This window comes from Gymnoscopelus braueri (assembly GCF_963280865.1).
Source record: "Gymnoscopelus braueri genome assembly, chromosome: 10".
Lineage (NCBI taxonomy): Eukaryota > Metazoa > Chordata > Actinopteri > Myctophiformes > Myctophidae > Gymnoscopelus > Gymnoscopelus braueri.
Window position 1 is genome coordinate 8,442,255 of NC_137611.1, and position 25,411 is coordinate 8,467,665.

General features: G+C 40.4%; 1 protein-coding gene across 3 annotated transcripts in view; it reads right to left on the reverse strand.

Moving 5' to 3' along the window:
- LOC308094472 (endophilin-A2-like) overlaps positions 1–25,204 on the reverse strand; it is a 37,549-nt gene extending 12,345 nt beyond the window's left edge. For all 3 annotated transcript variants that reach the window (XM_080441161.1, XM_080441162.1, XM_080441160.1), the window contains exons 1-5: positions 25,049–25,204; positions 10,358–10,426; positions 7,145–7,361; positions 3,643–3,776; positions 3,340–3,498 (exon numbers count right to left, since the gene is read on the reverse strand). In XM_080441161.1, the coding sequence (XP_080297287.1) occupies positions 3,340–3,498; positions 3,643–3,776; positions 7,145–7,361; positions 10,358–10,426; positions 25,049–25,093 (624 nt within the window). In that variant the 5' untranslated portion in view covers positions 25,094–25,204. The remainder of the gene's footprint in view (positions 1–3,339; positions 3,499–3,642; positions 3,777–7,144; positions 7,362–10,357; positions 10,427–25,048) is intronic.
- Positions 25,205–25,411: the final 207 nt, after the last annotated feature.

Genomic DNA, 25,411 nt, shown 5'->3' on the forward strand with positions numbered 1-25,411 from the left:
TCTGATTGTTTGCTTATTTTCGACAGATGTACACCTATTATCAAGGATTAAAGGACTTATGTCCCAACAAGCTTCGGAAACACTTGTCCATGCATTCATCATAAGTATACTTGACCATTTCAAAATACCTACTGATGGTCTAAAAAGCTTTGAATGGTTTAGGGCCAAAATACATTTCTGATCTTGAGCTACATCATGAACCATACAGATATCTCAGGTCATCTGGGATTGGTCTGCTTTATGTCCCCGGAATCTGAATTAAACGTGGAGAAGCAGCATTCCGTTTTTATGACACCACATGAAGTGGATGGGAGTCTAGATCTTCGAAAAATCATATCTCCTTGGTCTTTGGGTCAATTTTTTTTAAATAAAATTAAAAACATTTGAAAAAATTAAAAGTCGTTTTAGTCGTTCTAGGCAGACAGGGCTTATGGGACAGAAGTCGTTTTAGTCGTTCTAGGCAGGGAATGAGTTAAACAGCGCCGCGCAGCTCAACGGTGAGATTTCTGGCACCGAACGCAATCTGTTATTATAAAATTCTGGCACCGAATGTGTTAAACAACAGCATAGCTATTATCAATTGAAATTTCAAACTCTAATTGGGTCATGTTATTGAACACAAACAGCAATCAAAAGGTACTAATATGGTGCAGTTAACAGACAATAAGCATTCTTCTTAAATTACAGTTCCACTGTGAAATACGTAAGAGCATTATGTATGCTCACGACATCTGCTGTTTATGAGACTATGTCCAGCCATCCACAATGGATGCCTGGCGTCTTATACTGTTCTCTTGTAACTTATCAGTATTGTGAGTGATTGTACCACTTGTAATACACAGAGCCAAGGTTATAAGGCATAAGCTGAATTCATTGCATTTGTTAACCAACTATTGAAAATAGCGTTGTTTTGTCCGCAAGGATATTGTCAAACTAGCATTGGATAAGGACAGTATGGATGAGCAACCTTGTGGCTACTGAATAAGGTACAAATATTTTATATAATGCTGGCTGCAGCCTGAATGGAAAATTATATGACTCTGACGGTGCGGTCAATAGGATCTAACCAGGAACAATGCTTCTAACCTAGTTCTGGTCACACACAACTTTATGAGGGTAACCAGAACGCTCGCCCCAGCGGTTCTTGTATTAATTTTACTGGTTAAGGTTAGGAATAGGTTTAGGGTTAGGCATAGTTTTACTGAGGTTACGTTTAACTCTCTCAGTGCCAAGCCACGAGTTATCCCGAGTTTTTTCTGAATGCCCTGAGTGCCAGAACAAGTTATCCCGAGTTAAAACATATATATATATATATATATATATATATATTATTGTTATTATTATTTTTTTGGGAAAAAAATGTTCAGAACCCAAGATATCATTATCTGAAGATTTGCAGCTCCATCCACTCCTTGTTTAACTTATAACTGAAAAAGGCTGTATCTCGCTTCCTAAGCACTTTTTTTTTACTTTGAAAAAAAATATGTATGAACATATTTTTTTATTTCATTGGCACTGAGAGAGTTAATCTCTCGATGCTTAATATTTGATGTCAAACATTTTGAATTGCCTTTTTGTTGAAATGTACAATGCAAATAAACGTCCCTTGCCTATTATGACATGCCCAGAATAGGGATGCTAGGGTTCATGTGGTGAATTATGTTATTATAGGGAAAAGAAGCAACCTTTTCTCTCGTAAGCGGATAGACAAGATCATGTTCCATGGACCAGATTATTCCCACGGCTCTTAATTCATAAAACCTGACCACTCCCTGATTAAACAGTGTAGCAGGACAAAGACACAAGGTTTGAACCAGCGGTACCAATGTTAAGGAACCACTCCTATTTATGGGTGTGACAGTTAACTGAACTAATCAACTTAATCAATATTCAAAAATCAATAATCGACTTTAACTCATAGGCCACCATTATCGCATTAATGCGATCTAATAAATAGCGCGCCTGGCCGCCAAGATCGCATTAATGCGATCTATGGTCTTTTTTGATCTTTATGCTCTGATCACGCTATTCTGTAATGAATCACTTTAAGTTTCAGGTTCCACTTACTTCACCCACCACTGCATCCGGTTTCATGACTTGGGTTCCGTTTCCGGTTTTCATTTTTTTCCCCCCAGTCATTTTCGACCATAATAGGGAAACAAACAGTTTTTCACACGGTATAAAAAACGATCGGAGACCTCCCCTTCTATAATCTATGGTCTGGGTGACGAACAGTCATCCCCGTCGTGTATCACATCGTAATTTTCGCCGATCAGAGAATCTGAGACCACTTCACATCCGGTTTCATGTATTTGACTGTTTGAGTGGGTGTGGGGGGGGGGCGAGTGTGCCAGCAAGCTGATCAAGCTGGCTATTTGCTGCTCTCTAGTGGTGGAACGATCAAAACGATTCAAATGTCCAGCTAGACTTTCTATATGTAAATTAAATAACAAAATAACAAAACAAAAAAACACGAAAATCGCTGGCAAGGGCAGCTATGAACGAGGTTTTAACTCTGGCAATCAATGAGTTAAAATTGAGATTTAGTTTTGTTTCTTTTCCAAATGTTGTAAATAAAAAAATGAATAATCATAAAAAATGTAGATTGGCTATCTTAACTCTTTGACTGCCAGAGTATTTTCATAAAGTACTCCCCCATTGCCAGCAATTTGTGTTTTTTTTATTTTTATATTTTGAAAATTTTCATGAAAATAATTGATCAGACTGTTTTTTAAAGACGCCGCACAAATCCGCCACTAGAGAGCAGCACATGATAGCTTGATCAGCTCCTGGTGTCTCTCTCACCCTTCTTGAGCGATTAGACAGGGAAAACCATGAAAACGGATGTGACGTCCTCCCAGATTGTTTTGATCGTCAAAATTACGTTGTGATACACGACGGCGATGACTGATCGTCACCCAGACCATAGATTATAGAAGAGAAACTGTCCGTTTGTCCGTCATACCGTGTGAAAAACCGTTTGTTTACCTATTTTGGACGAAATGACCGGGGGAAAATAATCAAAAACCGGAAACGGAACCCAGGACATGAAACCGGATGCAGATATGGGTGAAGTAAGTGGAACTCGAGAATAACATTGAATTTTAAGCAGCATAGCGCGATCAGAGATTAAACAATGAACGCAAATCCAACGCGTCAAACGCGTCAATGGCGTGGGTGGATTAAGTAGTTATTGACGCGTTTTCGAGTCAATGGCGTTTATAGAGTTAAGTATAATCTCGCCCTATTTTCACTATAAAATAGGGCATTAGTGGCTAATCAGATAAATTAGATTTAGTCAATTCATTGATACGTCAATTATTTATGTATTTATCTTACGTCGGTCTCCAGCAGGTTGTGCATGGAGCTCTCCGCCAGCTCCTTGGACTCGTGGTACTTCTCCAGGGCCTGCCTCAGGTCCTCCTCGGAGATCTTCCCGTGACGCTTCTTCTTGTAGTCGTAGTCCAGACGCCGGCCCTCCAGCTTCTTCAGGTGGTGCTGAGGGTGGAGGAGGAGGAGAGGAGGAGAAAATAGCATCCACAGTCATGACACTTGGTCATCCATGTTATCACGGATCTCTTGTGTGCAGCTGATGACATGACGTTGAACATCGTGACCAGAATACGGTCCGTTTCATCATACCTGGATGTCTTTGATGTCCTTGTCGGCCACGGCCTGCAGCGGGTCGATGAAGTTCTGCTTGACGTCGATGTCCAGAGAGTCCTTGACCTCCGCTAGCCGCTTCATCGACTCCCCCATGTCGGCGAGGGCTCCGCCTGGCAAAAAAATAATGTCAAAAGGGACATGTTGTGATGTTAATGATCTGCATGGGTTAAGTCTTCCTGGTAGGACACACTAGACTCAGTACAGAAGTTCTGACGTCACTCGTTCATCCCCTGGGTCGTAGGAGTAATTTCTCTATGGAGAATAACATTGGGTCATCTTAGAATCGTCTCATATAAGAATTGTGGTCCAAAAATAAACAAACTGTCTCGGCGATATTATCAGGGAGGTGGCTCTGTATCGTATGATAGTCAGTCAATCATATTTGATAGTCTGTTTCTGGTGAAAATGTAACTAATTCGGCATTAGCGTTTTCTCACCGTCAGTTGATGCTTTATAACCATAAGAGTAAAACCGCCGGGATCATTCGTTTATTTTTGAAACACAGTTCTTATTCGACGCGATATTACACACATGGAGTAGAGAATAGAGAATAGACTTTATTTGCCATTTGCACAAGTGCATAGGAAATTTTGGAGCTCAGCTCCCAGGGTCAGCATTTTAAAAAGAAGACAAATACAAATACAGAGAAAACATACAGTGCATCCTATAATCCTACATATATCCTACCACATTACCTAAGACAAATATCAAATATAATCAATAAGCACATCATAGTCTAAAAACAGTGCAAATAGTGGTGCAATTCATCTTATCATGATCTGTCCTAATTTAGTAGGAATTAGTAGAGTAGGAATTAGAGACACGAGTGGCAGACTTGACGGACCGACTTCTACTTCCGTATCGAGCGAGGAGAGAAGAGCTACTGTAGGACAGAAGATAGAGGAGCTAGCCTAGGACACAGCAGAATAAGGACCTGAGATGCACCCTAAGGCACCCTATTTCTTACCTTTATTTACCCAGGGTAGGTTCACTGAGAACAAATTATCTTTTTCAGGAGCGCCCTGCTTCACACTCACACACACATAAAAACATGGGAGATGACCAGCACAACCCCATTCTATTACTGAGCAGCTCCACTGAAGCAGCTGGGGGTTCAGTGCCTTGCTCAAGGACACTTCAGCTGTGTTGGGAGAGGGCTCAAACCGAATCTGAAAGGATGTTGTGCCAGGGACCCCAATAAAAGAATATTTGAGTTTAACTTTTGAATTATTCAACAATTAAACAATGTTTTCCTCCAAATGTTTTGAAAATAGGCAATCGCTGGGCCTGTAGATTGGCATTTTTTTCCAAACAGCCAAAGTGTAAAATATGGTTAAAGTGGTCAAACTGTTCCTCATTTTTCTGGGGACCCCCTGGAACCCCCTCAAGGACCACTGGGGAGTCCCCGGACCACCAGATATTTAAACATGTGCAGTACTTGGCTGGTTAGAACACGTCAACAGCTGGTGAAGATTAGTAGTCGCTAAGAACAACAGATGAGATAGTTAGTTTCCTGCCCAGCTACCTCACCCAATTCTTGTGGTGAAATCAGATTCCAGGCCTCTAGCGAGAGCGAGAGACAGAGAAAGAGAGAAAGAGAGAAAGGGAGAGAGAGAGAGAGAGAGAGAGCCCAAATTCACTCATTGCTGCCACTGACAGCAATGAGTTCCTCCCCCTCATGTGTGGGGAGGAATTAACTGGCATCACGACTAAATTGGGGAGAAAAAAGGGAGTAAAAAAAACGTAATTTTAACTCTAAAAAAAGAAGAAGAAAGAAATGTGTTTCTATTTGTGAAAGGTTTCCAGCAGGTTTCAAGTCAAGATTGTATTTCAGGAAATGCATTCTAGCTCTTCTGCTCTGCACAACCTAACGTTTACCTGGATGCAATCTGGGAACCCATTCAGTAAAAAAAAAAAAAAAAAAAACTTGGTTCGGCACCTCCCCTTTCTTAGTCCACTTCCTCCCCAGGTGCTTCCGTGTTTATTCTCACTAACAACAACACTACATGTTCAATGTTGTTGTTACATGTTCAGTGTTGAGCAGAATCTGTCTTGAGAGATTAACCTGGATCCTATAACCTTACATCACCAAAACCCTTTCAATCGTGATTGGTCTACTACAACTCATTTAATGGCTCAGGTCTGGACAGAGTACAGCAACTTGCAATGGGCCTGGTGTACAAGATACACTACACCACAAAGACACCCATGTACCTGTCAAAATACTTCCCAAACGTCAATCAAGTCCACAATCACAACACCAGAGGGAGCTCCACTAATCACGTCCAACCCAGATTTGGCTCTAACAAGGGGTTAAATTTGTTCTCCTCCTATACCACAAAAATGTGGAATGCCCTACCAACAGTTGTAAAGGAGTGTAAATCCCTACTCTCCTTCAAAACCGCTCTAAATGAGCACTTACAGGTGGCTGCTAGGCCTGTCCCCGACTAAGGATTTGTTTAGTCGAATCTACTGTAATTGGCGACTAATTGACAATATTCGACTGGCAGTCGACAAAAAAAAAAAAAAAAACTGTTTAGGGCCAAAATAAATTTTATTTCAAAGGGCCAAGTCTACACAGTTTTGTGTCTCCAGCAGAGTTTCTAGTGTCTCTATCTCTCTCTGGAAGAGGTTGCACATGAACTCTGCAGCCGCACTGAGGCGCTCCAACACAAACAATACCAATACAAAGATGAGGAATAAGAAGAAAAAAGTGGAAGTTACGTGTGGTTGCAGGTGTAGACTTGGCCAAAAAACTATTTAAAACATTTTTGGCCATTAAAAAAAAAAAAAAAAAAAAAAAAACTAAACTAAACTTACTAGATTCGACTAAGAGACACGCAGTCGACTCGGACCCCCCGCGACTAACCAGTCGACTAGTCGACTTAGTCGAGGTCAGGCCTAGTGGCTGCAATTCGAAACTGTCCCTTGTAGAAGTCAAAGCCTAGACCCCCCCCCCCCCCCTCGAACTGTTTACTGTACATATTTTTGTTTTTGTTTTCAAACTGTTTATATGATGTTTTGCATAGTAGTGTATGTTTGTCTGTCATTAATGTTTCGATGAGTTGAGTACAAACGACCCCAATGGAAACAAGCCATAGGCTTTCTTGGGTTTTAATCCTCTTAGCAGACCTTGGATTGAACTGTACTTTCCTGTGGTTTTTTTTTGTGGCAAACTGCTAATAAAGTATTCAATGAATCAATCAATCAAATACTACTCAGACTACAAATGGAAACCACCCAAAAAACATTGTCCCTTTCCTACAGATTCTGCATTCATATGCAGAACCTGTAGAGATTCATGTTTTGTTGTAACTGGGAGGCATTAAAAAAAAATAAAGGTCTCTTCCGCAATGTGATCCTGAAGATTAAATCGTGGTTGAACCAACTCAAAACAATTATAATCAACTTGTTGGGGGGGGAAAAAAACCTGAATTGAAATCTCTTCCGCAGCCTGACAACAACTATAAACTCTTACCAAAGTTGGTGTCCTCTCCCATCTCGCGTCCGTACTTGGCCATGCTCTCCCCCAGAAGGCCCTCGGCCTGGGGGTAGCCCGGGCTCTTCACCTGGCCCCGCATGTTGGACACCGTGTTGAGCATGAACAGCTTGGCCCTGGAGGCCGGGTTGGGCTGCAGGTACTCCGTCGTCTTGGTGATGAGATCCACCACCGCCTTGCTGGTGATGTCTGCTTTCTGACGGTGCAAAGGAGGAGAGAGACCTTTTTTTTAATCCATCTATCTATCTATCTATCTATCTATCTATCTATCTATCCATCCATCCATCCATCAGGACTGTCAAAATTATTACATAATTGCAATTATTTGAGATAATCGCAATTATTTTGCATAATAGTTTCCATATTGAGAAAGGATTTTGAAACTTTTTTTTAAATAGTGGAAATAGCAGATCTACAAGCTCACAACCAGGGTTGCCAGATCTGCTTGTTATAATTTCCCCCGCAAGATTTTATTTGAAAATAGCAGATCTACAAGCTCACAACGCGTCGCGATGCGACGCGTTGTGAGCTTGTAGATCTGCTATTTTCAAATAGCTGATGTATATGTTAAAGTGCTCATGATGTGGCCCATAGTCGCTTCTTTTGGGCTGGTTTTCCTAGACCTGGTTGCTTGTTTCTCTCACAGAATGTGGCAACACTGCTCACGACGCCTCAACATGTGACCCGTTGTGAGCTTGTAGATCACTATTTCCATTATTTTGTATAAAATATAAAATATGGTGTATTTTGGCCATACAAAAAAAAAAGATTATTGGTGTCGGTAATTTCTTTGTGTATTTAAGTTTTTGTCATATCTGCAACAGTGCAACTTTTGTTTACAAGGCCTAAATGGCACCCGTTTGTATGACAATTAACTCATTGACTGCCAGAGTTAAAACCTCGTTCATAGCAGCCCTTGCCAGCGATTTTCGTGTTTTTTTGTTTCGTTATTTTGTTATTTAATTCACATATAGAAAGTCTAGCTGGACAGTTGAATCGTTTTGATCGTTCCACCACTAGAGAGCAGCACATACCAGCTTGATCGCCTCTCGATCACACTCCCCCCCCCCCACACCCACTCACACAGTCAAACACATGAACCGGAAGTGAAATGTCTCAGATTCTGTGATCGGCGAAAATTACGATGTGATACACAACAGGGATGACTGTTCGTCACCCAGACCATAGATTATAGGAGGGGAGGTCTCCGATCGTTTTTCATAGCGTGTGAAAAACCGTTTGTTTCCCTATTATGGTCGAAAATGACTGGGGGAAAAAATGTAAAACCGGAAACGGAACCCAAGTCATGAAACCGGATGCAGTGGTGGTTGAAGTAAGTGGAACCTGAAACTTAGCCTGATTCATAACAGAATAGCGTGATCAGAGCATAAAGATCAATAAAGACCATAGATCGCATTAATGCGATCCTGGCGGCCAGGCGCGCTATTTATTAGATCGCATTAATGCGATAATGGCGGCCAATGAGTTAACACATTGGGTGCCAAACACGGTCTGAACCGTGTTTGCACAGAGTAGTGCGTTGGTGCCGAACACGGTCTGAACCGTGTTTTCAGTTGCTTTTTTCATTTTTTTCCACACGGAAAGCAGGAGCAGCTCTGGAATCACCCACAGTGATTCTGAGAAGGAAGGGCCTTATAGATCAGATCACCGTGCCAAAAAACATGGCTCCCCATCCGCTTCCTTCTCTAAAACCCCTATAACTCCGAAACTTTTTACGTTGGGGAAAACGACTCATTTTGTATGCGCGATCGCTGCGCCATTGTGACCCGCGTGAAAGATGTTATCGTTCCAGGCGTTAGCCAGGACCATCGTGCAAAATGCACGCATGCTTTGTGTCACATGGAATGCACGTCGTGGAGTCTACAGCTTAACACATTGAGTGCCAAAAACGGTCCGGACCGTTTTTGAGAAGCCATGCGTTGTGTGCCAAAAACGGTTATGACCGTTTTTGGGAAAAAAAAATATTATTATTTTTTATTTTTTTTATTTTTTTCTCTTTCTCTTCTCAGCACCAGGAGATATCATTTTTCGAAGATTTAGACTCCAATCCACTTCCTGGTTAACTTATGACTTCAAAAGCCTGTATCTCGGCTCCTGTGTACTTTTTTTCTAAAATATGTATTTTTGACTATTTTTGACTATTTTCGACTATTTTCAACTGGCTGCAACTATGGAACGGATTACCTAATGTTTTACATTTTTTCCCCCCGATTGTACGAGACCTCTATGTGTGTAATGAGGGGATCACCTTGAGGACGGTGATCACTGAAAATATTTTGTGACTACTTGAAAAAGGTTCAAAAATTGTTAAAAATCCAGGCACCGACTGTACCCTGTTTTAAAAAGACCCTGGCACTCAATGTGTTAAACAGCGGTGAAATTTCTGGCACCGAACGTTATCTGTCATTATAAAATTCTGGCACCGAATGTGTTAATCATCAAGTCAAATGTCATAATCGTGACAACCGTACCATCCATTCATCCATCCATCTAGCCATCAAACAGCTGATATATCGGATATCAGAATTTTCTTGCTCAAACATATTGGTATCAGAGCGGTGCCATAAATCCCATCTCGTCGGTGTGTACTGTATGTATGTATGTATGTAAACATATATTTCATCACTGTTAAAACCGAATACTTCCACCCATCAAACACGCTCTCAGGAATACATCCCATTATTAGTCCCCAAGGCCAACACTGAGCTAGGCAAATCAGCTTTCAGGTTTAGTGCTCCCTTCACTTGGAACGAATTGCAACGCACTTTAAAAATGGATTCCATGGTCTCACTGGGTCAATTTAAAAACTTGCTAGCTAATCTTGTTGTTTTAGATTGTCACTGTTTTAATTAAGCTGTCTTAGTGTCTTTATTACTGTTTTATTCTGTTGGTTGTTGTTCTCACATTTATAACTTGTTTATCCTGTTGTCTTTATTCATCATTATTATTTACACTGTTGTACTATGCTTGTAATCTCGGCATCATTGAAAATGAGGGCTCTGCCCTCAATGTATCCCGAGAAAATAAATAAAGGTTGAATGAATGTGTGTCTATACATGGTATATAATGTGTGTATTGAAGACAGATAAATGGTGGGTCTATCACCCACTTGTATAATAATACAACATGTAAACATGCATCAGATACTCGTTAACTCCATGGTGAACGTACCTTCTCCAACTCTTTAAAGTCCTCATCAAGCTTGGTTCCTTCAGCACCTCCAACCTTCTCGCTCACCATCTATGAACACACACACACAGAGTTATTAAATGGTATAGTTAAGCACCTAGCTTCCCTGTTCACACCCACCTACTTTGGGGTACCCTATGACAGTGGTTTGACTCGGTTACACAGATAAACATTGTGAAAATAGCAGATCTACAAGCTCACAACGCCTCGCATTTGCGATGTGTTGTGAGCTTGTACTAGATCTGCTATTTTCAAAAAAACACCACGATCAATTCTGCAATGCAAGGTTTCCTGTGACTGTTACAGTGACAGTGTCGTGGTTCTCAAAGTAGGGTCCGGTGACCCTCAGGGTTTTCCGTGAGGGGGTCCTAAAATGGACCCTTACAGGTCTGTCACTATGAGAGTGTACAAATGGAACCAACGGGTCCATTTGGTTCCATTTGTACTCTGTCAGTTATGGGGGTCCTCCTTGAAATTAAAAGGTTTAAAGCAGTGGTTCTCAAAGTGGGGTTCAGGGACCCCCGGCAAAATGAGTTAAAGGGACTACACCATGAATTTTAACTTTTTCTTCTTTTTTGTGTGTTTTTGGTCTCCCCTACCTCTCTTCTATTCCCAAAAATACCCCAGTTTGAGCACTCAGGCTTTCACAGCAAATCTGGGGTTTTCTGTAAATTGGTCTCAAAACAGGCCAAACTGATTTGCACCCTGACGTGACGTCACGTCAGGGTGCAAATCCCTCCCGTTTTTCAGTTGCAACCAAAAAAAAATTAAAAAATATTTCTTTCTTTAATTTTTTATTGATTTTTTCTTATATATTTCTTTTACTTTTTTTTTAACTTTTTCCACACAGAACCAGGAGATAACATGCATACAAACTGGCTCAATAGCGCCCCGTGCCAAACAGGACAATGTGGTATTGCAAGTGAAAGTGCTTTATAAGCCAGAGAGAAGTTAGTTGGAATGAGTATATCTGAGGCTTGATTTAGGCTCAAACCTTTTGAAAAACGTTTGAGGGACATAAACAATATTATATTAAATATTATCATTATTTTTTTAATTCATGGTGTAGATCCTTTAATGTAATCAGTTTAACCACTTTAAACCTATATATCGGCTATTTGAAAATAGCAGAACTACAACAAGCTCACAAGGCAACGCAAATGCCGACACGTTGTGTGACCTGGCTGGTAGATCAGCAGTTTTCAAATAATCTTGAAAAGAAATGTGGAATATTTATGAAAACTTTTATCAACACAAATCTTGTATGTATGGGGTGGTCCCCGGTACAAACTCTTTATTTTTTTTTAGAAGGGGGGGGGGGGGGGTAAGCGGCAAAATACATATTCATTTGGGGGTCCTTGACATGAAAAGGTTTGAGAACAACTGGTTGTTTAACCCATTCAGACCGGGAAACTCATCTGTGTCATTTTAAGATTTCTTTGGGCTATTCAAAAATAGCAGATCTACAAGCTCATAGCGCGGCACCGAGTGCCGTGAACATTTTAGCAAATCTTTGAATATATATATATTTTTTAACTCAAATCTTTGCTTCTGGGTGGGATTTTTTTTTTTTTTGCTATAATCAGTGGTTCTCAAACTTTTTCATGTCAAGGACCCCCTTATATGAATTTTGGCCGCTGGCCGCGGACCCCCCCCCCCCCCCCATCTCAAAATAGTTTGTTCCAGGGACCCCCAAGAAGTTGTAACATAGTTAAAAATGTGTGCTACAGAGAAGAAAAAAAAAAAGGTATTCAAAGATTTGCACACATTTTCAAGATTTTTCAAAAGAAATAGCAGATCTACAAGCTCATAGCGCGGCACTCGTGCCGCGCTATGAGCTTGTATATCTGCTATTTTTGACACACAGATGCGTTCCCGGTCTTAAAGGGTTAAAAAGCCCTGACGTGACCCTGTCTGCACTCACACAGACAGACTTTGTTCAAATCAGCGCAGAGTCTTTTTGCACCATAAGGGATTCTACTCAAGGGGTTCCCTTTCCTCCAGATTTCCTTTAGCGGTGGTGGATATTCCGTCAGTTCAGCACAGTTTTTTTTTCACCCCTAGAAGCTCCACACTGCAGTTTCCTACACCACAATATATCACGTTCACTAATTCCACTCTCCTCTCTCTTCCTCACACACGATACGGCCAACACACTACAATGTACGGGTAGGAAGTAGTTGGTTCTATCGCCATTCCATTTGAATCCACCCATTTTCGGATGATGTCAATTAGGGATGGGAAGATATGAAATCATTTTCATGTCATGTCATATTGATCATGTCACGATGATGTAAATATGCTTAAAAATCTTAAAATGCCACTTTGTATATCTTAGATATCTTAGAGGGGGGGTGAAGATGAAGATTAGATATTCTAGAAAGACAGGAACTGACCCATAGGCGGAGTTTCGGGTTTCGGGTTTTCCGCGCGTTTGATACTCTTTTTTGGGGGGGTTTGTGACTTTAATTCGGTTACTTTGGTTAATTCAGTACAAGCGCAAATTTTCGGGTTTTCCACGGTTTGTTACTCTTTTTTGGGGGGGGGGGGGGGTTGTGACTTTAATTCGGTTACTTTGGTTAATTAATTCAGTACAAAACATTTACTCCATAAAGTGTACAGTAGATCCGACTCCCAACTACTGCGCAACAGATATAGAATTCAGATTTATGTCTCACAATTATTATTTTTGGGCGGTGAAACCGCCCCTATAAGTGAGATTTGGAAAAATGTACATTTTCCTGCGCTGTGATCTGGGCCCAGGAAATTTGTAGAATTATCCTGCGCTGTGATTGGCCAATCACAGTCTATTCAGGACTGTGATTGGCCAGTGTCACATGACACATGTGCATAGCCCTATATAAGAAAGCATAACTTGAAAACTATGGTTTCGTCCATCATAAAGAGTGTTTCAATAAATGTATTTATCTTTTGTACATGATTGGTTGACTCCATTCAGTATTGTGATTAGCTAGCAAGACACCGCCCACTTCACACAGGGTGTGATTTTTTTATTACAAAAATATATATTGAAAAAAAAATAAAGAAACGTCCCCGGCCGCCAGGGGGGGCAATTCCCCCCCTGCCCCCCCCCCCCCCCCCCATTGAATCCACCTATGAACTGACCATGTCCTTGTTTATGACTCTTAACAGCTGCTGGGTAGAAGCTCTTCCTGAGCATCGAGCCTCAAACTCTTACCAGTCCACAAACACTCCGTTTCCAAGGTGTTGTTGCCTTTCTACATCTCTGCATATCTGTCTGCGTGTCTTTATCTCGATGTGCCCAAATATGGATGACTGATGTCATAGTACTGGTGTCATAGTACTGACAAAACACATCTTATTATTAGCACATTTCAGATTATAGATTTAGCTAAAGTGGCCATTCACTTTGAGTAACGTCATTAGCTATTCCATAATAATGATGTCATCTAGGAATGACATCACACCATCGTCATCACATTCAACATAATTGTCCTTTTAAATGTTTTTATTCTACTTCCCAACACAACACCATTCAGAAACTGTTAGCAACACGTTGCCCTGCCTTCTAACCTCTTCTGTAAATTAGTTGCACTGATTCACAGTGGTGCTGGTGTGTGAAATGTTTCACTGGACGATACATCTGAAAGGAGGACATAGGCTTTCCTCCTGGCCGGCTGCTGTGGTAGTCGGACACAAGCTGTACTCTTTTGAAGGTTGCGATCACGGTTGCAACCACAGTGATAGCAATGTCCACATCTTCAACACATTGTCTTTACGCTGGATGAAGTTGACCACAGTGAAAACTGGAGGAGGAAAACATCACCTTGAGGTTCCCTGCGTGCGCGCGGGCCACACAGCTGTTCTGGTAGAAGATATTGTCTACATCTGGGGGGGATATCCTTACTGTAACGTGCTTTATTCATTTGATGTTGACAACCACAGATGGTCCAAACCCAATATTTCTGATACCGTTCCAGAAGGGAGGTACGACCACTCAGCCTGTGTCTTGAGGAAGGTCATGTATATTTATGGAGGAATCACCCAGCTGACTGGACGCACTAATGACCTGTACAAGATGGACACAACCACAATGGTCTGGTCTTTAATTAACACCAGAGGCACTCCACCAACTGTTTCATCATATCCCTCTGCAACCATCATCGGGACAAAGATCTTTGTATTTGGGGGCAGGGGGGTCCAGGGGTACGTCTACAACAACAACATCAGTGTGTTTGACACAGAGACCAACTGCTGGCTGAGCACACCTTCTCCACAGCTTCTTTCAGAAGGACGTGCGGGTCATTCAGCCTTTGCCTACAATGGAGAGCTGTACATATTTGGTGGCAGCAACTCAAAGCAATTATTCAATGATCTGTGGAAATTCAATCCACAGATCCTCTCGTGGAAGAAGGTTGAGCCCAAAGGGAAAGCCCCATGTGGTAGGAATTTGATGTGCTGTTGCATGGTGGGAGATCGTATCATCCTCTTTGGAGGATACAACACACCTGTTGACCTACATATCTTAGATTTAAATCCTAATCTTAAGATGTTATGCAAGCTAGCAGTTATTCAGTATGGTGTGGAGCAGTCTGAACTCACACATGACATCAGGTGGGAACTGGCGGCCATGACTACCAACAATAACTGAAACCATAACATAGCCCTATAAAAAGAGAAACAAACTGTGATCCCATTTAAAAAAAAATAATAATAATAATAATAAATAAATAAAAAATAATAAACAAACAAACTGCAAGTGGCAACGGGGTCGAAGCATATCAGAGAAAGATGATGAAGAGGAAGATGATGAACCTCAGGAGAAAATGCAGACGAAGAGGAAACATAAAAACATCATGTGGTTCACAGTGACATGTGTAGACCAAGGACCAGTGGAGATTATATCCAGAGCTAAGTGGATGATGTGGGAAGACGGATTCTCTGCTGGAACTGTTACCTCCACGACCCTCTGGATAAGTGGATGAAGAGGGATGGATGATGGATGGATGGATGGATGGATAAGTGGGTGGATGGATGGATTCACCAAATTAACACGTTGCCTGCCATGGACGCATAAAGTCGTTCTATTATCAAATTATAGTTTTTTTTTTAATTCCACAAGGGGCACCCTAACACAGCTTTGGGATGATCCATCGTCACTCAGAGAATAAATATGTGGATGTGACGTCATTCCAAAAAAACGTCACATCCATCCACCCTGACTATGCGATTTTTAGAAAAACACTCCTAACTCAGTTTCTTTTTTTTTGCATTGAAAACCACCCGTTTTCAACGGGCCATAGCCCCAAAATGGCCGATCGGCGTTGGAATGTTATTGTTCCAATGGACACACGGATCCCTCCGCCTCCTCACAGGGACTTTTTTTTGTACACAATCTGGCTTCCACTGCGTTTCAAAGATCGTCAGATTAAGGTAATTACGCTGGCAAAGGGATAAAAAAAACTATGTTTAACATCTTGGCAGGTAATGTTAAGACTAGAGAGAGGGGCGTGTCTGATAAAATGAATATATATATATAATATCTAAATACTGAATCAAGCAACTGTCCGGGGTGCTCCCAAAAGCCTGATAATTTTCGCGATAATTATAGTACCCTGCGATACCGTTATCATGGACGTTTTTTATCGCGATATCCGATAATATCGTATATCGTCCCATGCCTAATGTCAATGCACTGAATGGGACATTATCACATTTAATCAGACTATAGATTGGCAGTGCATTATCACATTTAATCAGACTATAGATTGGCAGTGCATTATCACATTTAATCAGACCATAGATTGGTCTAATCTCAGTAGGCGTTTTCTATAAAGTATAGTTTTGGGCCACGTCGGAGGCGCGCCGTCTCAACGTCGCAACGTTCGGCACGGCAACTCGCTCGCTTTAGCTCGCTTGGTGGTGCCTCCGGTGGCTCAAGTTCGCTTGAGCTACGCAACTGTCCGAGTTATGTACAGATAGGCACAGAATCGTGAATCATGTTTTGGGGAGAGCGTTTGTCCAAACTTTCATCAACCCACAGAATACAGACAAAACACCTACTGCGCCCCGTGGGTAGGTCAGTATCTCACCTACTTAGACCAATCAATAGTCTGATTAAACGTGATAATGTCCGTGATAATTCTTCGATATGTTGTGATTCTGTGAGTCATTGCAATGTTTCACTTTGAAAGACTACTGACATAAAGTTATTATTACAATTAATTGATTATTGGAGTTTAAAGAATCAATTAGAGGTCATAACAAAAAAGAACCACAATGGTATGCTGAAACGATCTGGCATCGCTCGAGCTTTAAAGGGATTGTAGGCAACATTAAGCCTAAATTTGAAAAATACCTCTATATATATATATTTTGCATTTTTTCCCCTCTATCAGCCACTATATAATGATGCTGGGGTGTTTTCCTGCATTGAAAAACACTCCTCTTTATGAAATCCGTATTTTCCCTACTATTTAGGTTACACATCCGGGTATCCGGTCCGTAAATTAACGCACGCATGTGCGCATCCGTGCGGGTCCGTGTCCGTGTGAACTTTTTACTTTCGGTTTTAAAATGCTCTCAAACTTCGTTTTTGAGGCACCTAATTTACTTTTCAGATAGCGTTTGGATAGAATTTAGTTGTTTAACTTCATATATGTGGTCAATTTGTCATGAAAGAGCCTATTTAAAAATAAAAATTCAGAGAACCGGCAGGGGCGGGCAGTTCCGCGAATTGTATCCGAATAAAGTAACCTATATTCGGCATGGCCCGTTTAGAAGTCTCCTTACTCTATGGAAGTCCTCCGTGCGACACCCCCTGGTGGTCGGGGAAACGAACTGCTGGATTTTTTTCTTTGTTTATCTCTGAATCGCCTACAATCCCTTTAACAGAAACCAATTGATTGGTGTCATGTCGGCTGGCCAGTCACACCGAACAGTGTGTGACTGTGTGTGTGTGTGTGTTCATTCTTGTGCTGTCATGCCTACACTGACGGTACAGAAGCACCTGTGACCAGACGGCCCCATCAATCCCTCTATTACACAACACAAGGCACAAAGCCGCTACGCTGCCCGTTCTGTTTTTAAAAAACACAAACACGCGTGGCTCTAGCAGTGTGGCGCCCAACACATGCCAAAGCTATGTAGGCCAACTGACCATGATGATGATGACACATGGTGGTACAACACATGTGTGAGTCAGCCTGGCATCCAGCCTGGCATCCAGCCACACACACACAGTTGTAAACGATGTCTCACCTCTACTGCATGTATGTGCTGCAGTCATAACCTTAACCTTCACTTAAACTCCTTTAAAAGTTTCCCATTCATAACACGGCTTCAAGTGTTTTCTATAATACCAGCAGTACTCAACCTGCGGGGCCGGATCATATGCGGTGCAATAGTGAGACTCTGATTCCAGTATGTGCAATTAATGCCCCAAGACAGACTCGAACCAAGGCGTCACATAAGAAAAATAACAGATCTACAAGTTGTCGTTAGCTTGATACCAGGGGGTCCCCAGCACAATCATTTTAACCACTTTATCCATATTTTAAACTTTGGCTATTCAAAAATAGCAGATATACAAGCTCATAGCGCAGCACAGAGTGCCCTGCTATGAGCTTGTAGATCTGCGATTTTTGAAAATGTGTGCAAATCTTTTTTATTTTATTTTAACACAAATCTTTGCTTCTGGGGGTCCCTGGCACAACATATTTTCAGGTGGGGGTCGGCGGGCACATACAAATCAATTTGGGGGTCCTTGGCAACGAAAAGGTTCGAGAACCACTGGTGTAGCCTATAGATGCGAGGAGTGAGGAGGATACATTTGCACACTCACTTGTAAACCTGTTATGCAAAGCAGCTATTTGGGTACTTGGCTCGTGAATCTAGGCGGACGCGTTTTAGCGTGCACAAGTGCACATCCGTACTGTACATGTGCGTGCGTGTGAAAAAACATAATGACACCATGCCGTGGTGTTGCTTGAAGCAAACAGTGCACCCCTGCTCGTGCAGTGTACTACATATTTCACATCATGTTTTGGGACATGGTACAAAATCTGTTGCAAAAAACAATGTACAGTATATCCAAACATTTTGCTAGAACATTTCATTAATTCCGAACCTTTCGAACACAGTTTTTTTTTCTAATTCCGAGGCCGAGGACCCCCATCTCAAAATATGTATTTTTTTAAAGATTTGCACACATTTTCCACGATTCTTCAAAAAATAACAGATCTACAAGCGCATGGTGCTATGAGCTTGTATATCTGCTATGCCAAAGAAATCTTAAAATGACACAGGTGCGTTCCCGGTCTTCATGGATTAAGCTCGCTAACAAGACAGTTTATATCATCCTATATGCTATAAGACTCGTGCTTGAGGACAGGCCCTATAGTCGTCACCATTAGTTAACATGGCAACAGTAATGTGGCGAGGACAAGCACTTACACAAGTAGGTTATGTGACATGATGATGATTATGAACTGATAGGCTTGAATGCACACACAGTGTGCTGCTGGCATAATGCTGATGTGCTTTGCAGCATGTAGGCTGTGATTAGCCAAGCTTAAGTTACTGCAACACTGTCTCTTATTTCTAAACCCCATCAGTGGATTGAGATATTATATAGTCGTTGGCTTTGGCCAGTGGTGGAAAAAGTACTATGTTTTTCTTAAGTAAAAGTATCAATACTGCACTGTAAAAGTACTCTGTTACAAGTACATGTCCGGAATTAAAAATGTACTTGAGTAAAAGTACAAAAGTATTGGTATCAAAATGCACTTAAAGTACCAAAAGTAAAAGTACTAAATGTTTGAAAATAGCCTATGTATAAAATAGGGCTGAAGTGGTTAATGTATTTTTATTATATCATAATTTATATCTGAAAAGTAACTAGTAACTAAAGTTTTCAAATAAATATAGTGGAGTAAAAGTACAATATTTGCCTCCGAGATGTAGTGGAGTAGAAGTAAAAGTATTTGAAATTGAAAATACTCAAGTAAAGTACAAATACCTAAAAATGTTACTTAAGTACAGTACTTAAGTAAATGAGCCTGTGTGTTGTTGGCTTGTTTTTTTGTCACAGCCAGAATGACAAGATGCCATAATACTGGTCCATCACGCCACTACAAATATGCAAGAGAAATACCAAACAATAGTTAACCACTTCAACCCTCTACTTCTCCTCAATGTCCCCCTGTTCTTTTCTCTCTCTCTCTTTCTGGAAATAACCACAACAACAACAAAACGATTTCACCGTATGACAATAAATTGATTCTGATACTTAACCCATTTAGACCGGGAAAGAATCTGTGTCATTTTAGATGTTAACCACTTTAACCATTATTTTATACTTTGGCTATTCAAAAATAGCAGATATACAAGCTCATAGCAGATCTGCTATTTTTTGAAAAATCATGACGTTTTTTGCAAATCTTTGAATATATATATTTTTTAAAGCGAACATTTGTAACTCAAATCTTTGCTTCTGGGGATTCTACAAAATGTCTTCTAAATCCTAATAGTTTTTTTTTTAAAGAAATGATGTTGCTATAATATCAGTGATTCTCAAACGTCCGCGGACCCCCATCTCAAAATATCTTGTTCAAGGGACCGCCCAGAAGCAAATATTTGAGTCAAAATGTTCCCTTTAAAAATATATTCAAATATTAGCAGATCTGCAAGCCCATAGTGCGGCACTCTGTGCCACGCTATGAGCTTGTATATCTGCTATTTTTTCATAGCCAAAGAAATCTTAAAATGACACAGATGGGTCCCCGGATTGAAAGACATTGAGAGCTGTAAATCTGTTATTTATTTCAATAAGAACATATTTTGCCTATAATAATGGCACTCCCAAAACATGGACGCCTGGTGTTAAGTGGTTAAATAAATATCAAAATTGGCATAAAAGCATTGCTTAACATGTTGATACATTTAACTTATCTCGTGTATTATTCTCATATTCATTCATGTCATTTTGTTTAAACCTCAGAAATGCATAATTTTATAATGTTGCCCAACACAAAACATGAATTCTATCTCAAAACAACTGCAGTTAATGACAATAAGATGTTTCTTTGTTTTCTGTCAGGTCTGTTTCCTACTCTCTCACTGTGGAATCCTGTTGGGCCGGACAATAGTTTAGCATGACTCGGATTCCTTTAGCACATGTTTAAAAGCACACACCCAATGATTTAGAAATATACACACTACAAATAGTGGCGTGGGTGTGTGTGTACAGTATGTGGTGTGACATTGACACAAGGCCCAACAGCAGGACAGGTGTCACTCACTGAACCTGTTCTATATAAATATAGATATATACTGTATGACATCGGAGGCCATTATACTCCATATATACAGCTTCTTTTTACAGTACTCATGTTGCCCTTTGCTATTGTACTTGCATAGCGCCCGTAGGCCTGTCACAATTATGACATAATCGTCCAATCGCAATTATTTTTGCATAATCGTCATAATCGTTTCCATGTTGACCTTTTGGGACACATTTTCAAATATTAAAAAAACAGAAATAGCAGATCTACAAGCTTACAACACGTCATGTAGATCAGCCATTTCTGCAATTTTTTACATGTATAAAATTATTAAATGTCAATAATGTCTTTGTATATTTCAATTTGCCATATCTGCCCTGTGACATTTTTATTACGGAGCCTAAAAGGCAAACAGATTTATTTATTGTATTCATATGTTCTAATGTTCGACGCCAAACACAATTAAATCGTTAATCACAATTATTTGAGTGACAATTAATCATCAACTTAAATGTGTAATCGTGACAGCCCCTAATAGCACGTTGAAATCGTATGAATGTAACCTATGTATTATTGATTAATTTTCTGTATGTCTCTACTACCCCGCACACACATTGGCACTCAAAAAGGACCACAATTTAAAGCTCTCGACCTTTTTTGGGTTCTATCCATTTGTCAGATATGATTTGTCGTCAATAAAACATCAATCAATCAATTAAGCTTGATAATCCCTGGTAATACCTTTACACATGTACAGTACAGGGGATGATATTCAAAGAGACAATTACTACATTAAAATACATATTGGAACACTGTGACAGTCAAAAATAAAGCAACCCCCAAAACAGTGGTTCTTAGTTCAAAGTGGGGTCCAGGGACCCTCAGTGACTCTCTGATGCCCCTTTTCTACTGGGGGTTGAACCGGTTCGGTTCTTTTTTTTCTCCCCCGCCTAATTTTGAACCAGTTCAGAGTGTTTCCACCGAAAAGGAATTGGTTCAGATTCAGAACCCTAAAAGTTGGTTCGGAACTGGAACCAAAAAAAAAAAACTTGTTTTTTCTTGCCCTGAACAGGGAAGCAAAGTGGGCGTGTCACTATTCTACAGGTTGTTAAGATGCAGATGCGATATAAACAATAGCAAGCGAAAGGTCACTATTAAAAAAAGAAAAGTGAAACTGTTACGATGCCATTGACGATTGAATTTCCCCCGTGAAATGGACACTTTGACCGGTCATATTTGACACATTGCTGGCCAGGCCTGGAATCGAACCTGCGGCAACTGGGGGACTCCTGCCCCTAATTACAATGGTGCTTTAAACTGGTGGCAACCGCAAGCCGGTTCGCGGCTTGCGATGATTCCGTGAAAGCACCAAGGTTCCAAGGATCTAGAACGGAACCAGCTCTTAGAAGCACAAGTTATTTTGGTGGAAAAGGGAACAGAGAGTGCACAAAAAGGAACCAATTTGTTCACTCTCAGAGTTAAGGTGGTCCTTTGAAATGAAAAAAGCTTGAGAACCACTGGGCCCAAAAACACCAACCGAACCAACTGAAATGGACCAAATATTCTATAGGTCCCGATGTGGACGCAGAAACCATAAACAGCCATTTAACCAAATCTATGAGTGCAAAGAACAAGTCTTTGTTTCTCAACAAAGGACGGGCTTTGATGCAAATGCTAATGAGTTTGAGTCCAGTTTGTCAACAAACACCAGCCTGTCAGACTAAACATTCCAAATGTCCAGACGCTACAAGAACACACTTATAAAACACCTGATAACATGGTTCACCTGCTGTGTACTAGTGTCTGAACCTTTTAACTTATCATCACAGTTATCAGGCGTCCCTATTTTGAACCTTTTGATTTATTAAGGATCCCTGTCTAATAAGCCTTATACCTCTTAACCCTTTAAGATCGGGGACGTCATTTTTAGATTTCGTTGTGCTATTCAAAAATAGCAGATATACAAGTTCATAGTGCGGCTGGCAGCGGTGGCCTAGTGGTTAGAGGGGCGGCCTTGATACCGGAAGGTCCCTAGTTCGATTCCCCAATTCATCACATCAATCATGAATCACCGCTGAATAGCCCTTGAGCAAGGCTTCCATGCAGGGTCTGGCTGTAAATAAGTGTTAACTTAGTCCAACACCCTGGGTAAACAATAAACTTTGCTTTGCCGCGCTATGAACTTGTAGATCTGCTATTTTTGAAAAAGCATGAAAAGTTTTTTTTTTGGCAGACATTTGTAAATCTAATCTATCTTTGCTTTTGGGGGTTCCCGGAACTAAATATTTTACAAATGTTCGCTTTAAAAAATATACAATCCAAGATTTTGGCACAAATGTTCATTTTTTTTCAAAAATAGCAGATATACAAGCTCATAGAGCGGCACTCGGTGCCGCGCTATGAGCTTGTAGATCTGCTATTTTTGAATAGCCAAAGACATCTGAAAATGACACACAGATGCGTTCCCTGTCTTAATGGGTTAATTTACTGTACTGCCCTCTATAACTAAAATAAAATAATAAATGCACCTTAAATAGCTTATTTATTTTAGAATTAGAAATAGTTCATCTTTTACTCAAGGGGGACAACGCCCATCGCAAGTTGATGCACATATGTCCACATGTGATCCAGCCCTATGGAATGTATGGAATGCATGTGCCAACTAAAAACCAATGTAATACTTATATGAGCATCAAAACAATACTTAAAATGTGTATTGGCGCATTTTATTTGGCACATTTGGCATTATAGGCATTTTTTTAACACTATTATAATTATTATTTTCAAAAATAGCAGATACAAGCTCACAACGTGTGACGTGTCACATCGCACGAGTTGTAAGCTTATCTGCTTATTTTGAACATTTCTTGCAGTTTTAAGCATAAATGTTATATTGCTCATATTAAACTAGGATATTTGACGTACCTGACCTGTTTTCCTTGTTTATTTCTTGTTCTATTGTATTATTCTAACCCTTTCTTGAAACTGATAATGTGAGCTTGTATCATGACAACACCTTGTTTTACACCTGAAAACCTGTGATGTGACTGAAAGTATTTCAGATTTCAGCTCTATTGTCATTGACAATAGAGCTGAAACCTGAAATACTTTCATTATTAGACCAATGACAACAACATAGAGTAGGCGTTATAGTGAAATTAGCCTTAGATCAAGACTATCGTGGATGTATTTGATCAATTTTGACATTTTTATATCTACGACAGTCTTAGCGACCACCCCCCGTTTGCCCTGGAATGTCACCAGTAAAGTCCATATTTCTCCAAACATGTACAAATGCAAAATATAAGGTGCTTATTTGCTTTCCCCAAATGTTAACTAGATGTCCGGAGTATTTGTGCAATGTATTAGTCCATATCTTTCAATAAAGAAGTGTTTTAATCCCGTCTGTGGCCGATTCTGTTGGAAGTTCCCAATGGGCGGTAGTGACGGGGCGCATCCGGTGAAAGCCGGAGTTACACCCAATGTAAACAGGACGTAAACAAGGGGGGGAATGGCGTTCGGCCACAGACGGAATTAAAACACTTCTTTATTGAAACATATGGACTAATACATTGCACAAACACTCCGGACACCTAGTTAACATTTGGGGCAAGCGGGTAAGCACCTTATATCTAGCATTTGTACATGTTCGGCAAGATACGGGCTTTACTGGTGACATTCCAGGGCAAACTGGGGGGGGGTGGTCGCTAAGACTCTTGTAGATGTAAAAGTCAGACTCTATAAAATACATCTAAGATAGTCTCTAGGCCAGGCTATAAGTGAAATAAATCATAAATCATCACAACACAATAGCACTTATTCTGCTGTTAAACCAACACGATCATAAACATTGTGTTGCATGACAGACCAGTACGATATTATTACCGTCAGCGTCAGGATATCGATATCGATCATAAACATCACTTAAACTTGCATGACTGACTTCTCTCAGAAGCAAGTATATCAGAACGCAGTCAAACATGGACAAACCAACGAAATGACAATGTAAACTCCATATTGTCCCCACAGTTTACAAGATCATTAAAGGGACATAAAATGTATCCAAGAGTGACCACAACCTGGAAACAATGTAACTTTAATGAAGTTACAATGTCTCCATAAACACGTCAACAAGTTACATATTTCAGGTCGGTAACGTTACTATAATAAACCCCCAAACAAACCCCATGTAACGTTGTCTACGTGTTTTTTTTTATTTCACAATGATTTATATTCACAATAACCTGTGCAGTACAGTTAGTTACAGTTAGTTAAGTTAGCAGCCAAGGTGGCTAAAGCTAAAAGCTAACAGCCTCGCATTGGATGCAACGTTAACGTTAGCACTGGAGCTAAAAGCTAGAAGCTAAAGGTTGCTCTAATAAATCTTTTTAAAAAGTTCCAAACAAACCTGGCTGGCTTTGTAGAACTGCTTCTTGAACCCGGCGACAGACATGATGACAACAACAACACTGATGAACAGTTATGATTATTCACTTATTAAACTATTAGATCAATGTTTAATATACACTGAAGAATGTGTGACAGAATGTGTGTGTGAGTCTCTAACTAAACTGACTGTGTCTGCAGTCAGATCAACTGTCTTCTACTCCTGTCTGTGTGCTACTAGGCAACCAACCACTGACTGACACACACGCGCACGCACACACGCACACGCACAGTGGTGGAAAAATTACACTTTTTTTTTACTTAAGTTGTATCAATAATGCTAATAATAATAAAAGTCAGGCAATACATTTTTACTTGAGTAAAA